This window comes from Lepidochelys olivacea, assembly GCF_965140295.1.
Source record: "Lepidochelys olivacea isolate rLepOli2 genome assembly, chromosome: 2".
Taxonomy (NCBI): domain Eukaryota; kingdom Metazoa; phylum Chordata; order Testudines; family Cheloniidae; genus Lepidochelys; species Lepidochelys olivacea.
In genome coordinates, this window is record NC_140412.1 from 268,508,568 (window position 1) to 268,528,771 (window position 20,204).

The following is a 20,204-nucleotide window of genomic DNA, read 5'->3' on the forward strand; positions in this document are numbered from 1 at the left end:
CCAGTGCGGGGAGTGCGGGAGGAGCTTCCGCTGCAAGGAGTCCCTGAAGGATCACGCCAGGGTTCATGGCACCGAGCTGGGTCACCCGCAGGCTGCGCCCAGCTCCAGGCAGGTATTGAAGATGGGCACTGTGGGGTGAGAATAAACCCTGGTGCTGATGGCAGCCCGGTGAATAGACATTGAGAACAGCAACACGGTAACGCAACAGGAAATGGGCAAGCCCCAAGCACCTGTCTGTCACTACGCCCCAGGGGAAATTGCACAGCCCACGAGAACCTGTGTGCGCTCCCGCCTGTCACAGCCATGTGGCCTGACGAAGCTGCGTGGGTGTGAGGGAGCACGGCCGCGTTTTTAAACCTAAAAGCAAGAGCAATCTTACCCACAGGCTGTTTGTGCAGGGCAAGTATCAGCCAAGGGAATGTGGGCTGCCAGTCTGCTTTTTTGATACAAGAAAACAACTCCTGTTGCTTTATGTTTATAGTTGCACCCCCAGTATCTGAGGTTAGAATTGGGGGCCATAGCATGAAAGCCACATCCCTAAAGATAACCATACAGTGGTGTGAGGGAAACAGCTGTGGGGCATGAGGAAGACACGCTGAAGGGAAGAGAAATTGAGGCACTGACAGAATGAGTGGGGCCAAATGAATGAGTAAATGGCAGTGTAAGTTGTATGTTCAAGGCCTGGTGATCCCATGAGTTGCTTGTGAGAAATAAGAAGATGCCAGCAGTCAATGGTTAGCAAATGGGTGTAACTGGCAAAATGATGTAATTTGCAAGTAATTTTGGGGTTTCTCCTGCAATACAGCCTGAGTGCAGATCTTGGCAGGTAAAAGCCCCATCCCTACAAACTCTGGGATTCTGCTGTTCCTACTAATGTGACTGCTGGAAAACACGCTCCCTGCTCCGGGGCCAGCAGTTCTGGTCATCTCTTTGTAAAAACAGTACCTTCCTTTATCTCTGGTTTAAAAAGTGGTGTGTTGTTACCATATGGTTTAACGTGCACAGTATGTGTGTGATCTAGAATGATAACGTTACGTGTATGTATGTGTTTAAAAAATAGTTTTCTAATAATGTTCTTTCACCTTAATAAAAATTATTTTGGGCAAAGCAGTTCTGTTCCAGCGTTTGGGTCTGCAGCCTCTAGATGGTGCTCTTGGTTCTCAAGTTCTGTCATGATTATTTTTCCTTTGCTGTATCTGAGTAGTGAGGGGCCCTACTCCGCTTTGATAGGTGAGCTCAGAGCACAGGACTGGGGGCAGGGAATTCCTGTCCTAGTGCAGACTCGTTCCCTTTGTGACTTTGGGCAAATCACTTCTCTCTCGCTCTCTCTGTTTCCCAGTGGTTAAAATGAGGATTAGTTCCTGGCCTGCTGTGAGGGTTAGTTTGTTAGTGGAAAGAAAAGGAGTACTTGTGGCACCTTAGAGACTAACCAATTTATTTGAGCATGAGCTTTCGTGAGCTACAGCTCACTTCATCGGATGCATCCGATGAAGTGAGCTGTAGCTCACGAAAGCTCATGCTCAGATAAATTGGTTAGTCTCTAAGGTGCCACAAGTCCTCCTTTTCTTTTTGCGAATACAGACTAACACGGCTGTTACTCTGAAACCTGTCAGTTTGTTAGTGGAGGTGCTCTCCACTAACAAAGATTTGCCTGGTTTTACAACAGGTTACATAAAAAGCACTAGTGAAGTCAGGACAAACTAAAACTTCATACAGACAATGGCTTGTTTATACTGCTCTATATGCTATACACTAAAATGTAAGTACAATATTTATATTCTAGTTTATTTTATAATTATATGGTAAAAATAAGAAAGTCGGCAATTTTTCAGTAATGTGCTGTGACACTTTTGTTTTTGTTTTTTGTCTGATTTTGTAAGCAAGTAGTTTAAGTGAGGTGAAACTTGGGGTACACAAGGCGAAATCAGACTTCTGAACGGGATACAGTAGTCTGGAAAGATTGAGAGCCACTGCTCTAGAGCAACTAAGTAGTAAAACGATCCATCCCTGGAGGGCTGAGCACACTGACAGTTCTAGTGAGGATTTGGTTCTTATCTTGTGGGTCTTAGGCCAGTGGCATTACCCCTGACTGACACTGGTAGAAGAGAAGGGGATCAGGTCATCAGCTTTCATATAGCTCTTCACATATTTAAAGCACTGTACAGATGCTAAGCTAATTCATCCTTGGATCACTCCTGGAAGGTAGGTGGCTCAGTGTCATTATCATTTTACAGATGGGAAACTGAAGCATGGAGATGCTGTGACTGGCCTAAGTAAGTCAGTGGAAAAGCCAGGATTCCCCCTCCCACCATTTTCATGGAACGGAGACTTTCTTCTGCTGCAAATGCTGGCCCTGGGTCTCTCTGTCACACCAGTGTGACTCCACTGCGTGAACTGCACCAGCATAGCCTGTGAGAGAGTGTTGACTCAGGGCCACTAGCTACGCACCACTGTTCTGCACAGAGCAGGAAACTGAGGCACGGCTCTCTCCTCTGGCTAGGGATTTATACCATCCTCAACCTCAGGGTATCCTAGCACCTGTGGCTGGTGATTTGACTGCTCCTGCTTTCCTCTGACAGCTCCGCTGTGAGAATGCACAGCATCCCCCACTCCGCTATGGTGGCTTAGGGCTGCACCAGTGAAATAGAAGAGGTGACAGAGCAGGGGGTTATGCCCCAAGCGCCAGAGGGGTCAGAGACTCAGTCCAGACCCTTTGTAGCAGGAGCTGGGGATTGCTAGAATCCCCGGACCAGTGCCCTCATGGTCGCGCAGCTGCGTTTGAAGAAATGGTTGATGCTGGCTCTCCAAAGGTATGTCTACACTGCAATACAAGGGGCTGGCGAGGCTGTGAAAGGGCAGTGTAGTCACCTGGGCGAGGGCTGGGGGAGGGTGCCAGAGCCCAATTTTATAGCCCCCCAGCCCACGCCGGCTGACATGGGCCAGCCCGGGGGCTCTGATCCCGCGAAGAGCTGCCTGCCCTCGAGCACTGAGCGGCGCGGGATCAAGGCTGGGCCCCCACACGTCAGTCATTCGTGGCTATATTTCTTTCCTTTCTCGGGGCGTTTCCCTGCAGCCCCAGGGGCGAGGGGGAGTGCCGAGGACGGCGGGAGAGCAGCCCGGGCTGCGGCTAAAGGCGGGGGCGCCGGCCGCGGGGCAGGGAGCCGGGCGGCGGGGCCGATCCCGGGAGGGCGGCGCTGGCTGAGGCCGGGGCGGCGGCCGGAGCCCCCGCAGGGCGCTGGCCCGGCACGGCCCCTGCCGGCCCCTCGCCCCGGCGGATACAGGACAAGCCCCTGCGCCCCGGCTCCCGCGCATGGAGCGGGCCCGGCGGCGAGCTCGGAGCTCGCTGCGCCCGCGCCCGGTAGGCGGCACTGCTCGGAGCTCGCCGCCCCTGGCGCGCCGGCCGCCCGCGCTCTTCGCAGGACCAACGAGGCGGCGGCGGCGGCGGCGGCTCCCTCCCAGGCTGCACTCGGGCCGCTCCCTCCCCAGCATGGCCGCGGGACCCGGCCCACGCCCCTAGCGAGCCCCGGCCCGGCCGCTTCCCCCCCCAGCCAGCCAGCGCGGGGCCATGGCCGAGTGGGCCCCCGCCCAGGTAAGGGAGCGCCGGGCGCGGCCCGCGGGCTGAGCCGGGCGCGGGGCTTGGCCGCAGCCCGGGCGCGGGGACCGGCCCGGCTCGTGCCGCCGAGCCCGCCCGGGGGCTCCCGGCCGCAGCGCGCGGGTTGGGGGCGGCTCGCGGCTCCTGGCAGCACGGGCCGGCCCGGGGGGGCTGCGAGTCGCCCCCCGCCGCATCGCCCGCCGCATCGCCCGCCGAGGGCTGTCTGAGAGGGTTATTTCCCCTCGTCCCGGCCCTCCTGGGCGGCCCCAAAGCGCCCAGCCGAGAGGCAGCCCCCTCGGGGGGGCAGGACATCCGCGGAGGGCCCCAGCAGCGTGGGTCGGTCTGAGCAGGGGCGGTGGGGTGAGGCCTTTCGGGTTGGAAGTGCCCTGGCCGCCTGATTGTCCACGCGGAACAGCGGGCGTGAGGGGACTGCCTTGCCCCTGCCGGGATTTGAACCTTTGGATTCAGGCTAGGTGGGGACTCCTGGGCCGGATGGTGCAGCCGCAGGTCAGGACTGGGAAAGGGACACCTGGGCTTCACTGGGGCAGGAAAGTTGTTTTCAGCTGAGCTGGGGAATCAACAGCACTCCAGACTCTTGCCCAGTTGGCTCATTCCCTGAAGCATGAGTCCTTCTTGGGAGGCTTTTATGATTCATGGGAATGTCCAGGCCTGCCTTCATCCTCGCTGAGCTCTTGGCTTCAAACATACGTTGTGGCAGTGAGTTCCACCGACTAACACAATTTTGTTTGCTTAAAGTAATTTACTTTTCACTTTAATTGACCGCCCCCTTGTTCTTATGCTCCGAGAGAAGGTGAAGAGGAGTTCCTGACGGACTGTTTCTAGACCATTCGGTATTCTGTAGACCTGTATCGTCTCCTGCTCTGTCTATACTAAGCATCCCCAAGCTTTTCAATCTCTAAGGAAGTCTTTTTCAGGCCTCTAATTGTTTGTTGTCCATCTCTAATCCTCTTCTACTCTGCTTATTTTCTCTGAGAAAGAGTGACCAGAACTGACCCCAGGAGTCCAGCCAAGGGCGTCCCATTGAGTTGTATGATGGTGTAAAAACTAGAGCTGGCGGAAAACACAAATTCAATTTTGCAAAAAAAAATTTGAGGTTTCAAAATTTATTTTCATTCTGCATCAGAAGGAAACCGGGACCTTTTGAAATTTTCTGTGAAAAAACATGAATGAGAGATTCCCTCTAGAATAGCCAATAGCCCAGTAATGGGATGTCAGAGACCTCTGTTCAAATCCCTGTTCTAACCATTGGGGTGAGATGCTCTCTGGTTTTGACCAGCAATTCCATCCTAGACTCGGGAAACCTTCCTGACAAAAGTTTCCTCAAAACGGATCCATTTCTGTGAAAAATTTCAGGTTAGACAAATCAGCATTTTCTAGTCAGGGAAAAAGTTTGTTGAAAAATTCCCAGCCCACTAGAACAATAATCTGCTCAGTATAGTTTTCTGTCCTGCTCCTCGTGCATCTGACATTGTCTTTGCTTTTTCTGATCACAGCTACATGTTGATTTGGTAGACTGAAGTTTGGATTTCACACAGCGTGCCCGGGAAGCTCAAAATACATCCTCCAGAGTGGGTTACATTGTGTCTGTCAACAAGGAATTTCATCTGCCCTTGTGCTGTCCATCCGCCTAGGCTGGAAATGTCTCTCTTGAGCCTTCTTTAGTCCTGACTAACTTGAATTACTTTTGCCATCGTCAGACCTTTGCCCCCTTCTTCCCAATTAGTAAATATCTTAGTCACTGATCCTAGTGCAGATCCGTGGGGCACCTCCCTCTTCACCATTTGCCATGATGGAAAATTGGCCGTTCATTCCTGCTGGCCCTGAAAGGTCTGCCCAAAGCCAGGTAGAGTCCATAGACTATGGCTTCTACTTTTCTGCTAAATTCTTTTGCTCTGTGTTGCCCTCATCCTCCCAACCTGCACCCTCCTCATTTGATTAGTCATCTGTTGTGTCCTGTCTCTGACCTGTAGATTGTGAGCTTTCTGGAGCAAAGTCTCTGTCATTTTTCTGTGCAGCATCTACCACTACGGAGCCTTGATCCTCGGTTAGGCTTCCTAACTCCTGCTGTGATAACCATGAGTGGAAAGACTCCCATTGGTTTCAGTGGGCTTTGGATCAGGTCCTAACTGGTGTTAGTGGGAGCAAATGACTATTCCAGCTATCCCACTGATGAACATGGTATAAATACCTAGATAGGCTCCACTGAAATAACTGTCACCCGCGCACTGTCCTGTGCTCAGTGTAACATCAGGGAGATGTTTTGTCTGGATGCCACTCAAGTGCTGTGTGTTTTGTTTGTTGTGACTGAAGCTAATTTCTGTTGCGTCCCCTGCACGTGCTCCCTTCCTCCCTGGGCCGTGCTTCTCATCTATCACGTTCTCTTCTCCCCAGGCTTCCCTGGGCTGGCCTGGCCTGGCTGGACATTCCTCTGCAGGTTAGAATGTTGTTGTGGGAGGAGGAATTCACTACAATAAGAACTGACCTAGTTTGCCTCTTTTCCTTTTGGCCAGTGAATATTTGCCAGTCTTTGTACTTTCTTTCCAGTTGGGGTTGGAAGCCCAAGTAGTGAAGTGGGGAAGTATGGCCTTGCATTTCTAGATTGGCTGGCAACAGGATGCACTGGAATTCACAGACGAGAGCTTGAGTTCCTGAGAGATCCAGGCCAAATCCCAGCCAGTGAGGTTCAGATAAACACTGGGATGTTTGGATCCTGATCTGCATCCTCCCTGATCCTTTAGCGTTTTGCCACTGAATAAACACGACTTCAGCCGTTGTTGATTTCTCTCCCTGCAAACAGATTCAGGAATGGAACGTCGAGGCGCAACATCTGCTGCCTTTGCAGCCGCCCCTTGTCCCCGAGCGCGCTCACATGAGAGAAGCACAGCTGCACACGGCAGAGGCCTCTCTCTGGACTGTGGTGGCCACAGTGCAGGCCATGGAGCGGAAGATCGATCTGCTGGCCACACGCCTGCTGAGCCTGGAGGGGAGATCTGGGACGGCCGAGAAGAAATTAATAGACTGTGAAAAAACAGCAATGGAGTTCAATAACCAGCTGGAGAGTAAGTGGGCCGTGCTGGGAACTCTGATCCAGGAATATGGGCTGCTGCAGAGGAGGCTGGAGAACGTGGAGAACCTGCTGAAGAACAGGAACTTCTGGGTCCTGAGACTCCCCCCAGGCACTAAAGGGGAGGTCCCCAAGGTAACGATACCGCAGCTAGTGCTGAGAAGCATGTGCTGAAATGTTCTGTAATATCTCCATGATGTGTAGGTCCTTGTGTTTACTGCTGTGGAATTGCTTGGAATGAGGAGGAGCAGTAATGCTGGATAATACAGTGGGTCAGTGTAACTCCGCTTTCTTTCCTGTGAATCTTTGTTTGATGTTGGGGGAAGGTGTTGGCTTGGTGGCACTGGAGACCGAAGTCTTCCTGTGTCTGAGAGGAGCGGGCAGCGCTCCGAGCTTCCCTCCGCTGTCTCACCGCAACCCTCTCCTGGAAGAACCATTGAACTAGAGCAGTTCAGCCTCCATGGCCCATTTGGTCTTTGGCCTGTTTGTTGAGACTGCCAACAAAGGTGTCAACTGGCACCAAAAGGGATGCTGACTTTGGTTATATGGACACTGTTCCCTGGGCGTTGGACTGAGACTCCCAGCTTACACAGGTAGATTTTTAGGGCCCATTGCGATTGTCTGGTCTGACCTCCTGCCTAACGCAGGCCAGTTCTACTGACCTCCCACACGCTTGTGATTGCAGATGCCGGTGACGTTTGTCGACGTGGCTGTCTATTTCTCTGCGGAGGAGTGGAAGAATTTGGAAGACTGGCAGAAGGAGCTGTACAATAACCTCGTGAAGGAGAACTATGAATCTTTGAGCTCGCTGGGTAAACATGCGTTTTCATTGCTTACCGGACGGTGTGTGTGATCTGTGATGTGCCGGAGACAGCCCCAGCTCCAGGCAGAGCGCAAGGCCTTTTCATTTCAGCCGGGGCAGTGGCTAGACTCTCCCGAAGGTTAGCAATTAGACCTCCAATCCACACTCCCTCCCATTTAATGGGAGAGACTCCCCTGCCCTGTCATGGGTCCAATCCATCCGTCTCCAGGGTTTATCATCTCTGGAGTCGTGCTTGCTGACATCAGGGCTAAAATTGCCCCAATACTGATCTTTACTTGTGCATGTTCAGCATGGCTCTGCATGGCACTAGTGAAAAATCCGCTTTGTTAATGCGGAGCCAGGTGAGTAGACGTACAGGCGGGTGTTGCTTTCCCTGCCTTGGACTGGTTTGAGCTGCTGTAGTTTTATGAATAGGTGAGTGGTTTACCATCTGTACTTTGTGAGCTCCTCTCCATACGGAGATCTTCGAATTTAGAGCACAGCCCACCTTCCCCTGAATGCTTTACCTTCCCACAGGGTCTTTGTCCATAGCTTTTGCTGCAAAGTTCCCCCCGTCCCCTCCAGTGATGAAATGGGGTTGGCTTTAAATAAATGAAAGGTCTCTAACAATCGCACGCTGTAAAATGAAACATTGGGTTCCACTGGTATCTTTTCTGTGAACAGACCGTACCCGTTCCAAAGCGGACCCCGAGCCCCGGATTGAACGAGGGGAAGAGCCACGTGTCCAAGATCAGCAGAACTTAAAGGAGAGAGAAATCCCTCCAGAGCCCTGCACAGGTGAGGAATGAGATTCAAGCACTCAGAGACAGGGAGTGGAATGCGAATTGCAGCTGATGTGTCTGTGTCCCGTTCGAGGCCTGTTCGTGTTGCTCATGGTTTTCCTCCAGTCCTGACTTCTTCGGCTCTTTTTGGTCTTTTAACCATTCAGGACACCTTCCCGTTGGTGTACCCTTTTACTTGGCTACACTCCTCAGCCTCTCACTGCTCGCTCCTTATCTCTGGTGATGGCTGTACCGTGGGCTCTAAACCACTTCTCTTAAGGCTTAACTGCTGCTTCACTTCGCCAGGGGAAGTTTTGAAGGCCAAAAGTATAACTGGGTTCAAAAAAGAGCTGGATACGTTCATGGAGAATAGGTCTGTCAATGGCCATTAGCCAGGAGGGTCAGGGACGCAACTTATGATCTGGGTGTCCCTAAACTTCTGGCTCTCAGAAGTTGAGAGTGGAAGACAGGTGGATCATTCCTTGATTGCCTTGTTCTGTTCACTGCCCCTGAAGCTCTGGTACTGGCCCCTGTTGGAAGCAGGATGCTGGGCTAGATGGACCATTGGTTCGACCCGCTATGTGAGCTCTTCCGTACTGGGAAAGCAGTGATTTCTAGCTGGTGAGCATTGAGGCTTAGAGTGAGGACTCCTGGGTTCTGTTCCTAATTTTGTCACTGACTTGCTTTGGGATATTGGGCAAGTCACTTAAGCTCAGATTTTCAAAAGTGGCCTCTGATTTTGGGGGTCCCCATTTTTTTAGTGCCCAACTTGAGACCCCGCGTGTGTGATTTTTAGAGATGCTGATCACCTGGAGCTCCCATTGATTTCAAATTAAGTTCTGGATGCTCAGCACCTGGATAATGAGTTAGTTTAAAGTTAGGTCCCTATTGGAAAGTGTAGGCATAGCTGCTCTGTGCCTCAGTTTCCCCACCTGTGGAAGTGATCAATGCTTAGTACTTAATTACCTCACAGAGAGATTTCGGAGCTTAATGAATTATTATTTCTAAAGCACCTCAGCAGGTCCAGTGATGTCACGTCCATGCATAGCACGATGATATGCTGTGTACCGTATTCACCCCTCAGCCAAGAGCCTTGCTAACACGTTCGTGTCGATTCAGAACATGCCCCCTCTGGAGTGCGGAAACGGCATTGCTTTGAGATGGGTGCGAAGGGTTCAATGGCCGATACACGAACCTCTTCTAATTCTCTATCCCTTGAACAGAATCTCTGATGTCAACGCCCGACATTCTGTCCCGGATCAAACAAGAGGAGGGGCCTTTTGTCGGGGAGCAGCAGTTCTCGGAGGAGAGAGGCATCCCCGCGGATCCCTGTGCAGGTGACTAATCGATGCAAACAACTTGCAAATAGTGAGTGTGTGAGAGAGCAGGAAATTGAGCACAGCTTCCTCTCAGAACTCTGCTGGTTCTGTAGCTTTGCTCATCCATTTCATGGGTCTTGTCCTGCCACTGACTTGTATGACCTTGGGCAAGTCACTTGAGGCCCAAATTTAGCAGCCTCTGATTTTGGAGGCGGGGGGGGAAGGAGGGGAGGCCTCCATTTCATCCTAGATGCCAGCTTCTTCTGATTCTAATCCCTCCTTTTTGTGAGCGGTCTGACCTCCAGGGCACAGGACAGGTTTGAATGGCCTCGTGCACCTGTCTGCATCCCTTCTGGCTCCCCCCAACGCAGAGTCCGGCCATCCACTTGAGAGCAGAGTGTTCTGTGGATATTAGAAAGCAGCGTGTTTTCATTTTCTCCCTCAGGTGCAGACGCTCTGATTTCTGCCCAGGACTTTTTATCCTGGATTAAGCAAGAGGAAGAGCCCTGTGTCCGGGATTCATGGGAGCTGGCCGAAAGAGAAATCCTCACTGGCCCTGGCCCAGGTGAGCAATGGCTTAAAAGAAGCCAAAACCAGGGGCTAAAGCGCAAAAATCAGCAGTCCAGCTGCCGCTTGGGAGCGCTCCTGCAGTTGGGAAGGTTTGTCCTGTCTTCGTGGCAGACACCAGTTCATAGATTTTTAAGGCCGGAAGGGACTAGTGTGATCGTGTCGTCTGATCTCGTGTATAAAGATGGCCAAAGAATCTCCCTCCAAGTGATTCCTGCAGAAGCTTCCTGATCGGTCTAGATCTGGGCAGCTTCCCTCTTCCTTCCTTCGTCCACACGGCCTTTCACAGAGTCTTCAGCTGGCTGTGGCTGAAGTGGCATCAGGCTGGGTCTACACCTGAATGTTCGGCAGGCATAGCTGTGTTGGTGAGAAGTGTGAAAAATCTCTCACACACACACACACCTGTGCTATCAAAAGCCCCAGTGTAGACACAGTTATCCCAGCAAAAAGTCTCTTTGCTGGCATAGCTCATTTCATTTGGGGAGTAGGTATCCGCATTCCTGGCGAAAAGATGCTACGAGAGGGTTTGCTGGTGGAGCCGGACCTAGTACAGTGACCGACTCAAGGAGCTCAGTGGGTTTAGCCTGACAAAGAGGAGGTGCAGGGGTGAGTTGATGACAGTCTGCAAGTACCTCCATGGGGAGCCAATATCCAGGCTAGCAGAGACAGCAGGTCTAACACAACCCAATGGCTGGAAACTGAAACTAGACAAGTTCAGACTGGCAACAAGGTGCAGTTTCTAACAGTGAGGGTCGTTAACCATGGGAATGTTTTACCAGGGGTTGTGGTGGGTTCTCCAGCACTGACCACTTTTAAATCAAGATGGGATGTTTTTCAAAAAACAATCTGCTCTAGGGTTTATTTGTGGGCGGGTCTAGATGATCACAGTGGTCCCTTGGGGTGCATGCTATCCTGGGGCTGTGGTGGGGAGAGAGGACCCCCTTCTCCCCCGCAGCCCTCTTTCACCACAGCAGCTCGGGGCTGCGGGAAAGGCACCTCGCTCTGGCAGAGCTGAGCTGGGCCGAGGGAAGGGCTCCTCTCCCTGGCAGCTCCGGTGGGCCTGGGCCAGGCCGGGGGAGGGGCTCCTCTCCCCTGGCGGCGGCAAGTCTGGGGCAGGTCCGCGCTGGGGCTGGCAGGGAGGGGCGCCTCTCCCCGCCACAGCCCTGAGCCCCTGTCCGGGTTTAGTAGGCAGCTGCGCGGCCGTGCAGCTTAGAGGGAACTTAGATGCTGCCTTCCTCTCCTATGCGCTATCCGAGATGGCCTGGAGCTGATCCCTGCGCAGAGCACCTGCGTGAGGCCTAGTGGGGAACTTCCCCCGTTGTTTAGTCCCAGGGAGGGTTGCGTGTGCGCAGGTGGTTAGAGCCTCAGTGATTATAGCTGTTGGGAAGCGATTAAATGCTTTTTCATTTCCGCGTCTGCCACCCGGAATAACCCCTGTTTCAAATACCTCTGCCGTTGGCCAGAGACCTTGGAGTCTCATGGTACATTCCCCCGGCACCTGTTCAACTCCATGTGTGCCCAAACCTTGGGAGACGGCTGCTCCTAGCTAGGAGTAGGCACCCATCTGGGATGTTTTGGCTTTAGCCTGCAACTGGTTAACGTGCTCAGCTGTGAAAGTACGACTTTGGGTTTGTTTGGTTTTCATAGCTGAGTGTCTGGCTGGGTGTTTCCAGTGATGAGCGCTCCTTTGGGTTTTGGTAGCACCTAGACTCTTTAACTGAGATTGTGCTGGGCTCTGCACGCCACGTAGCGAGAGACAGCCCTGCCATGAGAGCTCACAAGCTCCACAGACCAGACAGAGAAAACCCCATTGTACAGATGAGGAACTGAGTCTCAGAGAGACGAATGCCTTGGCCAAGGTGGATGTGACAGAGCTGGAAACGAAACCCACATCTCCTGCGTGCCAGCCAGGTGCCTGTTCAGCTGAGATCTTAATAATATGCTTAGAGTGGAAAATTGGCACAAACAATCTTTTCCCAAGCCAGAAACCTTTATTAGCGCTCCACTGTCTGATCACCACGTGACGGAGGGTCGTCACGCCGCTTAAAGCGTGACTGGAAGGCGCTCAGATACTGTGGCGATCAGGATGGTGTAAGGACCTGCCTAGAATAGAGTAGAATGGGGACAAAAGATGCTCTGGAGGGAGGGAGTTGGGACTCCTGGGTTCTCTCCCTACCCCCAGCCTCTCCTTCGGGCAGGAAGTTGGGAGGGAGCATACAGTAGGTGTTAGGAGCTGGGACCCAGCTCTCCTGGGATGCTCAGAGATTGAGGCCAGTAGGGACTGTTAGCTCATCTAGCTGGTGGTGAAGTGGTTAATGTTTGCTGAATTTTTTGTGCTCCTCGGTTAGGAGATGTGATAGGAGGGGAAAGTACTGTTATGACACATTAAAACACATGGGGATTTTTGTCCTGCTGCCCTGGCCCAGGCCCTGTGAGGACTGTCGGGAATGATCTGCAAAGCCCTGTTTCCTATGTGGTTGGGGCCAGAGAGTGCTTTGGGTGGCAGTGACCCAATTCTCTCTGGATGAAATCCACCCCTGGGCCAGATACTGACCCTCTCTCCCGGGGCTGGGGCTGGCCTTCTTCAAGCAGCTGGATGTAACCAAGAGAGCTCAAACCCTTCTCACCGCTGGTCTCCATCCCAGTTCATCCTAGCCCAGGCCACTGAGACCCTCGGCTCCGTGGGACCGTGCTGTGGATCGGGGCCTTTTCCCCCAAAGAGCCAGGGATGAGATTCTCTTTCTTTCTTCCGGCAGGCGACGGGCTCATGGTGAAGTCGGAGGAGCAGCGTCACCGCCAGGCAGGCCCGGAAGAGCTGGGGCTCCTAGGGGGCTCTGGGGAGCCGCTCTACCAGGCCCCGGCCTACGGGAGCCAGCGTGGCTCGGTGACGCAGCAAGCCGACCCCGGCGAGAACAGACTGAGTAAATCCTTCCGCTCGGACGGCAGCTTCGGCGAGTTACCGGGCACCTTGATCCCGCGGGGAGCCGGCGTGCTGGGGGAGGAGCGGCCGCACGGCTGCGCCGAGTGCGGGAAGAGCTTCAGCGTGAAGAAGAGCCTGAAGATCCACCAGCGGAGCCACGCCAAGGAGCGGCCCTACGCCTGCGGGGAGTGCGGCAAGAGCTTCAACTGCCACTCGGGGCTGGTGCGGCACCAGATGATCCACCGCGGCGAGCGGCCCTACAAGTGCGAGGAGTGCGGGAAGTGTTACAGCCGCAAGGAGCACCTCCAGAACCACCAGCGGCTGCACACCGGCGAGCGGCCCTTCCAGTGCGCCGCCTGCGGGAAGAGCTTCATCCGCAAGCAGAACCTGCTCAAGCACCAGCGCATCCACACCGGGGAGCGGCCCTACCAGTGCGGGGAGTGCGGGAGGAGCTTTCGCTACAAGGAGTCCCTCAAAGACCATCAGCGGGTTCATGGCGCGGAGCTGGGGCCCCCGCCTGGGCTCCCGCAGGCCCTAGGCACTGGGGATTAGATCCTGGGACTCCGTGGACTAGACCACATGGCAGCTCGGGACTGGGTCGTAACCGACCACGAGTTAAATCCAAGGCAACGAAGTGAAAAACCGTGCCAGAAACAAAGCTTTTACCAAATACGTCCGCGGGGCGCGAGGCAGCCGGGGTGTCTGGCACGTCCTCGGAGGGACCCCCAGCACGTTTTTCATACCCATCTCCCATCCCCTGGACCAGCCCCTTCCACGCAACCTGCAGAGAGAGCCGGAAAGGCTGGTGCATGCGCCGAATGCTGCTCCCCGCCTTCTCCCACACCCAGAGAACAGCCACGTCCCTTCCCGTCCCCCCGAGTCCCCACTAACGTCCCGCTCTGGTTCTAAACCCCCCCATGGCCTCACTCCTGGGTCTCTTCTCTAGAACCCGCTTCCTTTCTCCCGCTCCACACCCACAGCGGCAAGATTGTGTGAGAGCCTTCTTCTCTGCAGCTCCTGCCCCCAGAACCGCCTCTCCCCACATTTCTCCTCCCTCTGGATGTAGATTGATTCTTTCTCACCCGTTGCTCTGTGTCCCCGCCCCCGTTGTTTTTACATTTTAATTTCATAAGCGTGCAGTTAAACTCTGTCAAGTGTTTGGCGGTGTAGTTTTATATGGCAGATGCAATGCAAAATAAAGTTGTGTTGGGCTGTTCTTGATGTTGGATCGTTCCTACAGCTAACCCTACGCAGCTGGCCAGCCCCATGAAATCCTAGGGGAGACCACTGTCATGAGCGCAGCAATGCGCTGCCTTCTGGGTTTTCACACTGATGGTGGCCCACCAGGGCCAGTGCACCCTGACCGGAGTCTCGTTTATGCTAAAGCTCTGCCAGTATAAAAGTGCCGTGATAGCTCCACCCACTTTCCAAGCTCCTTTATGCCACCGGAGCGGTGGCAGGGCTTCTAATGTACATGAGGATCCGGCCCCTTTTTCTCCATCGGAACCTAATAGAAACTCCCTCCTCGCGGGTTTGCTTCTGCCCACGTTGGGGGCAGTGAGTGCCACTGGCATCCGCGGGCTTGGGCTCGTCTGACGTGTGCCACGCTAGTACAGACCCCCACTTGGTCCCCCACGAGCTGCCCGCTGGGGCTGCTACAGGCCAAACGAACCTGCTGCCAGGCAGAAGCACATCAGAACCTGGCACGTGGAAGTGGGTGATTCTGGCCCTGTCGGGTTGTGCTGATCAGCAGGGGTGTTATTAGAGTCCTTGGATGTGTGCGGGGAGACCATGCTAACCAAGAACTGGGTATTGACACAGCAACATGCCCTTAAACTGCTGCTCCCTTCCCCATGAGCTGGCCGCCCCTGAACTTTATCGTTTCCTTATTTGTTAGCCTGGCGGGTGCGAGAAACACTCTGTAATCTCCAGTTAGGAGCCGCCTCACCTGGACGGCCCACTGAATCCATAGGACTTCAGTGGTCCCTCGTCCTGGCCTCTGCACGCACGGAGAGGAAGCCCCTGCTACAGCTGGCTACCCAAGATGCATGCTGCAGGGGAAGGGGTTACCACCAATCTCCCGTCCCCCAGTGCCCAAGAGGTGGTCCAGAGTCTCCATGGACCTGACTGGCTGATGTGTGTATGACCTTGCTCTGATCTGGTCTGTGTTGGGCCTGCGCCCATGTTCTCCTGTTGGGTCCTTCTGGTACATCTTGTCCCTACCCTAGTCCTCACTGGCTCAGTTGTGTGTCTTCAGTAGAGTTCTTTGGCCTCTGGCAATGACAGGTTCTTGGTTCCAAGTCCTCGTAACATGGCAGGGACCCAGTGACTGATGGTGAAATGTAACCGCCTCTGATGTCCTTTTCCAGATGGTGCTATTTCCAAACCTTACCTCCTGTCCTGGACGGAAGAGCCATGTGTCAGGGACCGGGGGGACATAGCAGAGAGAGAGATCCCCACGGGACTCGGGACAGGTCAGTAATCCACCTACAGTAGCTGGAGTTGGAAAGAAAAACAGACCTAACCAAATCCTCTTAAACTCCTATATAAGGAGGAGAGAGGAAGGCCGGTGCAGTGGTCAGCCTGTAACTCCAGAGATCTGAGTTCATTCCCTGCCTGTGAGAATCACGCTGTGCCACGGTTCCCCATCTGCGTAATGAGGCTAACAGGGCTGCCCCTGTGGGAGGATAAATACAGGAAAGGTTGGGAGGTGCTTGGGGCCACAGGTGAAGTCTGTCCCTACAAGCCAACGGCTCATGGGGCTGAGGCAGTTACGGCATGTCGGTTTCATAGCCAACAGTACGCGAAGAAGCGCTGTGGTCAGCATCACATGCAGCTGCCTGGGACTGCCCTAAGCCAACCAGGGACGCAGTTGGCAGCTGGGCGAGGTGGCCTGAGCAAGGCGCAAACCCACGACCTTCAGGCTTGCAGTGGAGCACCTTAGCCACTCAGCCACCGCCCCTCGAACTGTGGCGGAGCCGTAGGTGGAAAAGACGGTTGCTATTGAATTGCTCCAGAGTCTCATTGCTTCCCGTAGCAGCTTCCTGATCCCTGTACAACAGCACCCCCCGCAAGGTGCCGGTGCTTTACACGTAAGCCCTCCCCATAATGGATCGTCACTCCTGGCTTCCCACCGGTCACAGCTGCTAAACCTGCCATTGTGACCTTTCAGCAGGTCTCAAGCCCACCCCGGTTTCCTTTGGCTCCGGATCCTCAGGTGTGTCCAATTAGCCCACCCCCCAGAGAGAACGCCACTGGGCGGAGCCCTGTTTCGGGAGCTGCTTTTCTGATCTCCGTGGGACACTTTGTAATGTTGTTCTCTCTCCTGCCAACAGAATCTCTAGTTTCCCCCAAGGGAGCTGTGGCCCAGACAGAAGAAGGGGAAGAGGCCTGTGTTGGGAGCCGGCAGGACTCCGGGGAAAGAGAAACATTGATGGCTTTAAGCACCAGTGAGTGATAGTTTGAATGTGGCCTTTTGGCCCATAGCTCTTAACAGGCTTCACAAACTCTAGCTAATGAGAGAGGGCAGCGCTCAGGATAACGATCAGACCTCTCTCCCCATCCCGCACGGGTCAGTTTAGATTCTGTCTGTCTAGGTGGATTCTCAGATCGCCCTTAGCAGCATAGTACCGGAGCTCTTCAGAGCAGGGATGTCTCTTATCATGTGTTTGGACCATGCCAGGTACAGAGGGGACCTGATCTCGGCTGGAGCCGAGCGGGGGCTCGTTCTCCTGGCACAAAGGTGGCTGGATTCTCTCTGTGTTCCAGGTGGGACTGTGACCAAAACGGAGGTGCAGTGTCTTGAGGAGCATCCCCCCCATCGCGAGCAGCACCAGATGATGTCGGAAAGGCAGGTTTTCTGGAGTCCTGAGCAGAGAGATCCCTGGGATGCCCACGTGGTGGAGGATCAGTGCGGAGCTGCGCTCAGTAAATCCTCTGAGCAGCCAGTCCTGCTTCCAGGGTCAGAATCTCCGTTGCCCTCCGTGGGGGCAGGATCGGGGCCTGGCTGGGGCAGAGTTCCCTGCGAGAGCCGAGATGCGGCTGCCCCTTACGTCGCGTGGGCAGGAGAGAGGCCCTTTGTCTCGAGTGCCGTGAAATCCCAGGCCTGCTCCCCGGCAGATGAGCCAGTCCAGTACGGAAGGAGCTTCCCCCAGCCCACGCGCAGTGGGCAGAGGCCCTGTGCCCGCAGCGAGGGCGGCCAGAACGTCAAGCAGCGGCAGAACCTGATTATCCACCTGAGAACCCACGGCAAGGCCAAGCCCCACCAGTGCAGCCAGTGCGGGCAGAGCTTCCTCCACCGCTCCCGGCTCACCTACCACGCCCGCATCCACACCGGCGAGCGGCCCTACGCCTGCGCCCAGTGCGGCAAGAGCTACAGCCGCAAGGAGCACCTCCAGAACCACCAGCGGCTGCACACCGGCGAGCGGCCCTTCCAGTGCACCGCCTGCGGGAAATGCTACAGCCGCAAGGAGCACCTCCAGAACCACCAGCGCGTCCACACCGGCGAGCGGCCCTTCCAGTGCGCCGCCTGCGGGAAGAGCTTCATCCGCAAGCAGAACCTGCTCAAGCACCAGCGCGTCCACACCGGCGAGCGGCCCTTCCCGTGCGGGGAGTGCGGGAGGAGCTTCCGCTACAAGGAGTCCCTCAAAGACCATCAGCGAACTCACAGTGCTGAGCCAGGGCCGGCCCCCAGCCTGCACCCAGATGCCTCTGTGCGAGAGCAGAGCTGAGGGGAGGTCTGGGAGCTGATGATGATACTCAGCCCTTGTGCAAGGTTTCCCCTGGGCTGGGCCCAGAGGAGCCTGGCTCTCCCCAAGCGCGGGCAGGAAAAGTGAAAGGACTTGGTCACGCAGTGGCAGGAATCGAACTTGGGGCTCCTGGATCCCCGCCCTGTGCTCTAACCACTAGACCACATTGCTTTCCTCTAGCAGGAAACTTCCTGTGGCTAAAACCCTCTGTGAAACTGAACTGAGCACATTTCTCTGCACTCTTCTGCCCCCTCTGCTCATGTAGGCCTGGTCTCTGCCACCCGGAGCAGTGTCACATCTTCGGGCATCACAGCCTTCTCCTCTGCCGCTCCTGCTGCCCTGAACCTCTCCAGCTGCTTTCAGATCTCCTGGGGATGTAGGGAGCCATCCTTGCCCTCGTCCCTCTCTCTGTTTCTCTTGCACAATGGAGAATAAAGTTTGGCTGAATTCTGCTGGACTAGGCCTTTTTTTCTCCCCAAGCCAAAGGCAATTCGGGCAGCTCTCTCCTGTTCTCACAGCAGGGCTGTCGGCACTGGGGAGCCAGCACTGGCGTGAAGAAAGAACCGGGCAGTGGCGTCGGGGGAAGTGGAGCTGCATGGATGACGCAGCCGGCTGAATTTGCAGCTCACGTGTTTCTCTGGCCTTTGGGCGCCTGGGAGCGCCCTGCATGCCGGTGCAAAGGTTGCCGTGCTCAGGAGAACTGCAGCCCCCTCCTGCAGGGACGCTGCCCTGGTGCAGTGCTGGGGCGAGTCCCATTTGGAACAGCTGCAGCCCTTCTGCGTTAGGGGTTTGCACCTTTGCAGCTACACGGGCGCACGTTGCCCAGCCGGGCCTAACTCTCGGTGACACAGGGACCAGAAGCCGGCAGCCGCAGGCACCTTGTCCACACGAGCACTCCCACCACAGTGGGCATTGCTGAGGCTGCGGTCACTCCACCTCGGTAGGCTGGGAGCGGCGTTCTTCCCAGCGCTGAGCCGCCACGGGCTGCCCGGCTGCCCTTTGTGCCAGGGAAGTTTGCCTGCAGAGGGTGCCCTAAGGTGGGCCTGCCGTGGTAATCGTGCAATAGTCTGCAGGGTGGAGGCAAGGGGAGGAGGAGAAATGGGGAAAAAAGGGACCCCACTAGCCGTCCTCTCTGGTGCAGACCCAGAACATTGCACCCGCGGACACTGCGTTGGGGACCCTTGTGCTATGCTGTGCCGGCAGAGCCCCCTAATGGAGGGAGATTTTTTTTTTTTCTTACCAACAGGTACCCCATGTCCCTGAACGCCGTTCGCTAGGCCAGGACAAGGCGGGGGACATCATATCTTTCACTGGACCATCTTCTGTTGGGAGGAGAGACACGCTTCCGAGCTTGTTACGGCTGAAACCTTGTTTCTGTTCCCAACAGAAGTTGGTCCAATGAAAGATCTGACCTCACCCAGTTTCTCTCTAGTATCCCGGGACCAATGTGGCTACAGCAGCAACGCGTATGAGCTCTGCTGCCAGAAACGGTTGATCGTTGCATCTACGCTGGGGGTTTTGCCAGCATAGCTAGGGGGTGTGGGGTCCCCCCCACCCCGGCACTGCTAGCCAACATAGCTCTGCTTCCAGAACTTTGTAGCGTAGACTGAGCCTGCGTGTGACAGGCACTTGGGAAAATGCAGCTGACGCATCTGGGGAAAAACGATCCAATGGGAGGGAGAAATCTAGGAAGCAGCAATGACTGAATGGGATGTAGGGTAGGTAGCAGGAAGCAAATTAGACCCGAGTTTGCAATGTGATAATGGCTGCAAAACAGGCTGATCTGAGTCACCAAATCACACTGCTTGACATGGCCAGTATCCACCCTGATCTTTCCCCCTTCCCTGGTCTGCGTGGTTTGCTCTTTGTGGGGCCCTACGTGGGTGTTCCTGGAACCAGTTGTTAAGAGCAGCATTGCAATATTGAGGTGCGTATGGGAACGTGGCCCCTCCTGCAGCAGGGGTGGGTCTGGCCCTGCCTTGGCTGCTCATGGAGTCCTGTGGCCAGCTTTACGCATGGCAGTGCGGACACTGCTAAACTGGAAGGCCTTCAGAGAAATGCAGCTCTAATAACCTGGGGGCTGGAGGAGCTGAGCTCTGAGGAATGATTGAGTATGAAATGTGGAGTTTGGCTAAACAGGGACCAGAGGACTCCCCTGCCTCTTTTATAATGTGATACTTTACAGCTCTGTGGCACAGGGCAGACACAGCCCCCTTTCTGTCCTGCTCTCTAGCAGTGGGTCAGCCCTTCACCACTAAAGACCATAAGAATGGTCATAGAGGGTCAGACCAAAGGTCCATCTAGCCCAATATCCTATCTTCTGACAGTGGCCAGTGCCAGGTGCTTCAGAGGGAATGACCAGAACAGGGCAATTATCGAGTGATGTCCC

At 54.9% G+C, this 20,204-nt stretch overlaps 1 protein-coding gene across 2 annotated transcripts; it reads left to right on the forward strand.

Moving 5' to 3' along the window:
* Positions 1-3,203: 3,203 nt before the first annotated feature.
* LOC311515492 (zinc finger protein 783-like) lies at positions 3,204-18,852 on the forward strand. Of its 2 annotated transcripts, XM_084618593.1 has the most exons (9): positions 3,204-3,589; positions 6,411-6,812; positions 7,363-7,489; positions 8,164-8,277; positions 9,485-9,598; positions 10,026-10,145; positions 15,437-15,541; positions 16,403-16,516; positions 16,836-18,852. In XM_084618593.1, exons 1-9 carry the CDS (start codon positions 3,566-3,568, stop codon positions 17,795-17,797), a joined length of 2,082 nt encoding a protein of 693 aa, XP_084474719.1. In that variant the 5' UTR covers positions 3,204-3,565; the 3' UTR covers positions 17,798-18,852. The 2 variants fall into 2 exon arrangements, with proteins under 2 accessions (XP_084474719.1, XP_084474720.1); XM_084618594.1 differs by lacking the exons at positions 15,437-15,541; positions 16,403-16,516; positions 16,836-18,852 and adding an exon at positions 12,904-14,283 and having other exon boundaries at positions 3,238-3,589.
* The last annotated feature ends 1,352 nt before the right edge of the window (positions 18,853-20,204 follow it).